The sequence below is a fragment of the Gastrolobium bilobum genome, unplaced genomic scaffold (genome assembly GCF_033153095.1).
Source record: "Gastrolobium bilobum isolate Gb01-03AN ecotype WA unplaced genomic scaffold, APGP_CSIRO_Gbil_v1 utg61035, whole genome shotgun sequence".
NCBI classification, from domain to species: domain Eukaryota; kingdom Viridiplantae; phylum Streptophyta; class Magnoliopsida; order Fabales; family Fabaceae; genus Gastrolobium; species Gastrolobium bilobum.
In genome coordinates, this window is record NW_026898123.1 from 38,072 (window position 1) to 45,996 (window position 7,925).

Sequence of the window (7,925 nt, forward strand, 5' to 3'; positions counted from 1 at the left end):
CAAGCTAACACCCAAGGCCAAGAGTCCACAGCTCAAAGTCCAAATACAACAGATTCACAATCTGTTATGGACCAATACTATATCAATAATAATGCAACACAAGCATATAACTTAAAGACAACACATTTCCTTACGTTTTACGTCTTAAGGCTCCATACCAAGCCATAAGCCCTTAATCACAACGATTTTGACTTAGTTCATTAATTACAGAAGTTCAACTTCATCAATCTAAGGTCCACAAACCCCCAATAGCCTACTGTACACACAACACAGCTACTGTTCTACGAAATCCCAGAATATCCGGATATTCCTCGGGACCATATCCGGATATGCAATATCCGGATATCCAGAATCCCATATCCGAATATCTAATATCCGGATATCCAAATCCCATATCCGGATATCACATATCCGGATATTTCTCGGGCAGATATCCGGATATTTCACGACAGAATGCAGAAAATGCATTTCGTGAAGATATCCTTTCAAGGTTCCATTTTTAACACTTAATTACGTTAAAGCATGCATCTTTATACTGATTAAGGTCCACACCCCAGTTGGTTACTTGATTAACCCATTAAACATGCAAAGATCACACCTTTAACCCATTAAAACACAAGCTCAAGGTAGGTACAACTCACCAAAGCTCAAAACAGAGGATCAATGGCTCATGGAGCTCACCACACTGCCTCTACAGGTTCTGGAAATTAGGTGTACGAAAATGCAACACAAAGGTTGGTCCTTTCTTCACAAAGAAGCTTCTTGAAGCTTCACAAGCCAAGAACAAGGCTCCAACCACCCAAACAACCCAAAACAGCAGCTCCACCCACCAAGGTCAGCACCCTCAACTCAGAAAAATGCCACCAACACACTCCCAAAGACCACTCTCACTCACCACAAGTGTTTAGGAGAAGAATAAGTGAAGGAAATGGTCTCAAAGCTCAAGAAATGGTGAAGGCAAGTGAAGGAGACACCAAGTCAGCAAGGAGACCCACACTCAGCAGCCACTCACGCACAAAAACTGAGGTCCTAGGGTTATGTGCCAATCATAAGGCTATTTATAGCGGTTTAACCATTAATCACCCAATATTAGCTTTAATTGCTACGCTTAGCATTTTAATCCCAAACTTTGGAATCAGAAACTACACATTTTTCCTAGAATTATCATATTTTTCTTATAATTTTCTGAGCACCTTTCCGATACGCGCTTTTCCAAGCCAGTATCGGTTTCTAGCACCAGTTCGCGTTATTTGGACTTGAAACTCATTTTTTTTTTGATAACATTAAGGGGCGAAGCCCCATCATTTTACAAGTCCTACATATCATTCTAGTAATTATCATGCACTTATTATAATTTTCTGGGATACTTTTTTGGTACGCATTTATACTGACTAGCATAACCAGTATCTGCACTTTTCTTCCGAAAAGCAACTTTCAGCATTATTATTCCCTTACTATAATTATTAAAGCCTCATAGTAATTATTAGGGTCAATTATGGAATCATTTCCTATTTTCTCATAATTTATTAATTAAATTCCTTAATTAACGATGCGGGTTCTTACACAAGTGGTATGCAATACCATGAGGCCACAAAGAGTTGATGCGGAGCAAATCAAGCTGCAAGCTTTTCCATTATCCTTGGATGGTGGAGTTAAGGACTGGCTGTACTACCTGCCACCCTCATCCATTGCAAGTTGGGCTGGTATATCTAGACTATTCCTTGAGAAGTATTTTCCTTCATCAAGGGCCACTTTAATTAGAAAGGAAATCAATGGAATAAGGCAAGCAAATGGAGAAAATTTGTTTGAATACTGGGAGCATTTCAAGAGGCTATGTGCAAGCTGTCCACATCATCAAATTCGTTAATAGCTACTTATTGTTTACTTCTATGAGGGATTGCTACATATGGATAGGAACTTGATTGATGTTGCAAGGGTTCTATGACTGTGGATGCTTATTTGGCAAAGTTCAATGAATTGGTCAAGTTTTCTAATTATGGGGGTACTGTGCCTACTCCTGAATTTCTATCTGCTAAGTTTCAAAGAGGATTAAGTGAGAAGATTGCTAAATGCATGTTGAATACTGTTGTCAGGAATTTTGCTCATTTAGTGACCCAGTGTAAGATGGTTGAGACTGTATATGGCAGGTATCCAAAATCTAATTCTTCAAAAGAGCAAGAGGTTAAGAGGCAGCTGGTCCTTCTGGTTCTAACTACAGGGGTGGTCATCACAATAATAATAATAACAGAGGTAGGGGGATGCAGATAAGGCAGCCTCCTGGTCAATTCAAGAGAAGTGGTGTGACACGAGCTATCGAACTCGTGCAAATTAAAAATTATTTTTTATTAAGGTTCATAAAATTTGTAGTAAAGTGGAAACCCTAAGTCGTCTCTCAAGGAAATTGTTTTGGTAAAATCGCTTATGATGACAGAAAATTAAAAGGGGGTTTTAGATTTTGATTGAATAATTAAAAAGGCAGAATATAAATTTGGAATAAAAATTCTTAATTAAAAATTAACCAACCTAAGGTTAGGGTTCCATGGACGTCTTTCCTCGGATAAAAAATGTCAGAATCGTGATTGATTGTCAATTCAATCAGAATCCTTATTTCCAATTGACGACCATTTCTAAGCGATCACTTAGCATTTGATCAAATACGGTGCTTCTACTCATACAATCGCAGAGTATCAGCCCGTTTGATTTAAGGTCATAGGGTCAATCAATCTAATCATCAAATCTGATGATTAATCCCTTTCCATAATCGCAATCACGAACCTCAGATTGAATATCCACGATCGCACGATATCAATCTGAGTTGGGAAGGGAAACAAAATTGATTTACAATAAAGCGCAGACCCTCAAGACTAATCCATGGAATCTGTTACCCTTAGGTTGATTAAAAAGTTCTTAGCCTCGCATGGCTAAGGTAAACATGATTAAAATAAAAAGAAGAAGAAAAAAAAGATGAAGAACGCGAAGAACGCTCCAGAGAAAGTGCTTTGATCCCAAAATACGAAAATTCAGAATGAATAATAGTTTCCTACTCTGCCGTCATATACCCCTACGCAAATCGGGTTAGGGTTCAGTTCTGATCGGCCCATCTGTCTAAAATACGAAATAAAATAAAATAAAACTTGGATTTGGGCCACTTATGTAATTGGGTTTTAATTTAAATTACAAGTCTAAAACTTCAGCAAAACGTGTCCGACCAGCTTCCAGTCCTAATTGGGCTTTGATCTCTTCATAAGAATTGTATCCCTCTGTGTTATCTGAAAAACCCAACAAGAAAGGAGTCAATCCAACAACTGTGGACCAAGATATGACCAAAATACAGAAGTAACGTAAAGCTGAAAAATTCTGACGAAAATAAATTAAACCCAATCAAAAACTAAAAATGTAAATTAACTCAAAACATCATTATTTTATTCAAATAAATCCTAAAAATACTAATCAAGAGTAACAAATAAGTGCAATAAAATATGAGTTATCAAATTCTCCCGCACTTATCTTTTTGTACTCCTGGGCAAAAACTAGAATAGAAAAAAGAAAGCAAAGAAATAAGAAAAGAGTGAAGATCAACCTATCCTTCCTAATAATTAGCAAGTATACAAAAGATAACAAAAATCACAAGTCTTGAACAGATAAAACAACCAGGACAAAAATTCCTTAATCTTAAATCACAAGACCTGCCAATTTCAACTGCAACAGCTAACTACACAGAAATGGTTCCTCACAAGATGCTCTCAATTTTCTCTCAAGTGTATCAGTTAATTCAGTATATCACTCAAATCAACTCAAGAAAATCATCCTACCATAGGCTTGCTCAACTTCTATTTCTCCACTGCTAATAACACATGCATGCACAAATCAAGAGGGCTTTATGCAGGGTTGTAATGGGGCTGAAGTAAAGGCATGGATGAATATGGAAGAGAAAGCTAAACACCCCAGAAATTTACAAAGAGCAAAAGCTAAGAACTAAACTAAGAACATAAAACAAAGATAGTGAAAAGATAGAAATAAACACATCTTTTTTTTTTTTCAGAAGTAAAACCACATAGCAGAAATGAATCAAATGGTCACCCCCCACACTTAAACTTTTTGTCTGTCTCGGGAAAACCCCCACACTTAAACAAGACACTACAGTAAAACCAATGCTCAGTAAATCTCCAGGGTGTGTTGGTTTTCACTTAGGCTTGTAATGTGGCTTAAGAAATAAATGATAGAAAGGCTCAAAGGGCTCACCAAGGGATAATAATATAAGGGATGGCTATCTGGCTAAAGTAGGTAAAAAAAATGCCTCAATCATATTCATGCATGCAAGTGAAAACTGCAGTTTCAAAAAGAACAAGAGCAAGTTCTAAAGGACAACAATCAAGAGCAGAATCACACAAGAAAGAAAACTGGCCTACAGATGAAGACCATGTCTACAGGCTCAAAAACCTCACGAGGGTATACCAAATCATACAATCAGCAGCACAGTATCAAGCAGCAAGTAATGCAATCCAAGAATCAAGAACCAAGCCTAAGCAAAAATTTCTATCAAACCCTGTGATTCAAGTATAATCCATGTATAACTCACCAATCATAAGAGAACAAGAAAATCAATCAACTCTTTTTTTTTTATTGAAATCCAAACATGAAAAACAAAGCTAAGAAAGGAAGTGAACTCCCTGTCCTCCTTAAGGAGGGTAAACAACATCAAGCAGTCGAAGCTCTGCATCCATCTGTGTCTCTACAAGCTGCTACTGCTGTACTCCTTTGTAAAAGGGCTTCAGACGATGCACATTCACAGTGAAGGTGTTTCCAGTCTGCTTATCACTTAATTCAACTACACCATAAGGAAAAATAGCAGTAATAATAAAGGGGCCATCCCATCTTGATCTGAGTTTACCAGGCATAAACTTAAGACGGGAATTGAATAACAGCACATTCTGGCCCATTGCAAATTCTTTCCTCAGGATCTGCTTATCTTGGAATGCCTTTGTCTTTTCCTTGTATAGGCGTGAGCTCTTATAGGCATCCAAGCTAAGCTCCTCTAACTCTTGCAGTTGTAATTTCCTTTCTCCCCCTGACTGGATTAGGTCCATGTTACACTGCTTCACAACCCAATATGCCCGATGCTCCAGCTCCACTGGTAGGTAGCATGCCTTACCATAAACAAGCCGGTAAGGGGACATCCCAATCGGAGTCTTATAGGCAGTCATGTACGCCCACAAAGCATCTTCCAACTTCTTGCTTTAATCCTTTTTATTAGCATTGACAGTCTTCTGAAGGATTTGCTTAACTTCTCTGTTTGAAACTTCAGCTTGGCCATTTGTCTGTGGATGGTATGCTGTAGATACTTTGTGGAGGACTCCATATTTTTTCAGCAAGGCATCCATGCTCCTATTGCAAAAATATGAGCCCTGATCACTGATAATGGCTCGAGGAATGCCAAACCTGCAGAAAATATGAGAACAGACAAAATCTACAACAACAGCAGAATCATCAGTTCGGGTGGCTTTCGCCTCAACCCATTTAGAAACATAATCCACAGCTAAGAGTATGTAAGCAAAACCAAAGGAAACAGGAAAGGGACCCATAAAATCAATACCCCAAACATCAAAAACCTCACAGAAAAGTATAGGGTTTTAGGGCATCTCATGTCTACGGGAAATGCTACCTGCTCTTTGACAATTAGAACAAGACTTACAAAACTCATAAGCATCATGAAATAGAGAAGGCCAGAATAAACCAGAATCTAGAACCTTCCTTGCAGTTCTTTGTGGTCCAAAATGACCACCACAGGCAGATGCATGACAAAAATTCAAAACAGATAGAGTCTAACTGTCCGGCACACATCTCCTAACCACTTGGTCACTACAAAATCTCCTCAAGTAAGGATCATCCCACACATAGTATTTAGACTCACTTTTCAGTTTCAAGGTCTGAGCCTTAGTGGAGTCAACAGGTAATGCACCAGCAACCAAGTAATTAACTATATCAGCAAACCAATGGAACTTACAGCTGCTCATCAGGGAAATTATTTCCAATAGGTATAGGGTCAGATGGAAGAAAGGTGATGCAGCTCAGATGATCAGCAACTTGGTTTTCCGCTCCACTTCTATCTTTAATCTCAATATCAAACTCTTGGAGCAGCAACATCCACCGGATGAGTCTAGGCTTAGCATCTGCTTTCTTTAAAAGAAATTTCAAAGCTGCATGGTCAGAGAAAACAATAACCTTGGTATCTAACAGATACGACCGAAACTTATCAAGAGCAAACACTATAGCCAAGAGTTCTTTTTCAGTGGTGGTATAGTTGGATTGAGCAGAATCCAATGTCCTGGATGCATATGCAATGACATGTGGGGCCTTGTTGACCCGCTGAGCAAGAACAGCTCCAACAGTATAATTAGATGCATCGCACATCAACTCAAATGGGAGAGACCAATCAGGTGCCCCGGATCACAGAAGCTATGGTTAGGCAGTGCTTCAGGTGATCAAAAGCTGCCTTGCATGCATCACCAAACTCAAAGTCAATGTCTTTCTGGAGGAGATTGGACAGTGGAAGAGAAATCTTGCTAAAATCCTGAATGAAACGTTTGTAAAAACCTGCATGGCCAATAAAAGAACGAACTTCCCACACAGAAGCGGGGTAAGGCAAAGCAGTAATAACATTAATTTTAGCAGGATCCACTTCAATACCCTTTTTAGAAACAACATGCCCTAAAACTATCCCTGACTCAACCATGAAATGACATTTTTCAAAATTCAACACAAGATTGGTTTGAATGCATTTGTTCAGAACTCTACCCAGATTACCCAAACATGCATCAAAAGAAGAACCATAGACACTGAAATCATCCATAAAAACCTCCATGCAATCCTCTAACAACTCAGTAAAGATTCTTACCATGCAACGGTGAAAAGTACCTGGTGCGTTGCAAAGTCCAAAGGGCATCTGCCTGTATGCATATGTGCCAAAGGGGCATGTGAAGGTCGTCTTCTCCTGATCCTCAGGTGCAATGTGGATCTGGAAGTAGCCTGAGTATCCATCCAGAAAATAGTAGTGGGATTTACCAGCTAACCACTGCAACATCTGATCAATAAATGGAAGAGGATACTGATCCTTGCGGGTTTCCTGGTTGAGCCTGCGGTAGTCTATTCAGACTCTCCAACTGTTTTGAGCTCTTGTTGTAATAAGCTCATTATTCTGGTTGGCAATCACAGTGACTCCCGACTTTTTAGGAACCACCTGAACAGGACTAACCCACTGGCTATTAGAGATGGGGTAAATCATTCCAGCTTACAAGAGTTTTGTTACTTCCTTCTTCACCACATCTAGAATTAGTGGGTTCAAACGCCTTTGGGGCTGTCTCACTAGTTTATCTCCTTCTTCAAGTAGAATATGGTGCATGCACGTGGAAGGACTAATGCCAATAATGTCAGCCATTGTCCACCCAATTGCCCTCTTATTTGCTTTCAGCAGGGTTAACAGTTTATCCTCCTGCTCAGGTAGAAGGTTCTTTGCCACAATGACTGGTAGCTGCTCATTCTCTTCAAGGAATGTATATTCAAGTGGTCAGGCAGAACCTGCAACTCCAATTTCGGAGGCTGTTCAATGGATGGAAGAGGTGTAGTTGGTGGGGAAAATTCTACAGAAAACAAGTCGGCAGCTATGCCTGTAAACAAATTCTCAGAAACAGAATTAGGATCATCAATAATATCAGCAGGCAATTCAGATAATGCAGATTCACACTCAGAATCAGATTCATCAATCAGTGCATCATTAAAACTAGAAAGATGTGATGATATTTCAGCACACACAATGCACTCTTGACTATCACCACAACCACGGAAATCAGAATCATTAGTAGATGAAAAATTAGAAAAATCAGAAAAATCAGCAAGGAATTCAGCAGAAACATCCTCAACAACTTCAT

The 7,925-nt window shown here is 39.1% G+C and overlaps 1 protein-coding gene across 1 annotated transcript; it reads right to left on the reverse strand.

Moving 5' to 3' along the window:
- Window positions 1-4,742: 4,742 nt before the first annotated feature.
- LOC133313000 (uncharacterized) lies at window positions 4,743-5,204 on the reverse strand. The gene has a single exon (XM_061514299.1). It carries the CDS (start codon window positions 5,202-5,204, stop codon window positions 4,743-4,745), a length of 462 nt encoding a protein of 153 aa, XP_061370283.1.
- Between the last annotated feature and the right edge of the window lie 2,721 nt (window positions 5,205-7,925).

Coding starts and splice junctions, on each gene's coding strand:
- LOC133313000 (XM_061514299.1), bottom strand. CDS start 5,204: ATGACTGCCTATAAGACTCCGATTGGGATGTCCCCTTACCGGCTTGTT.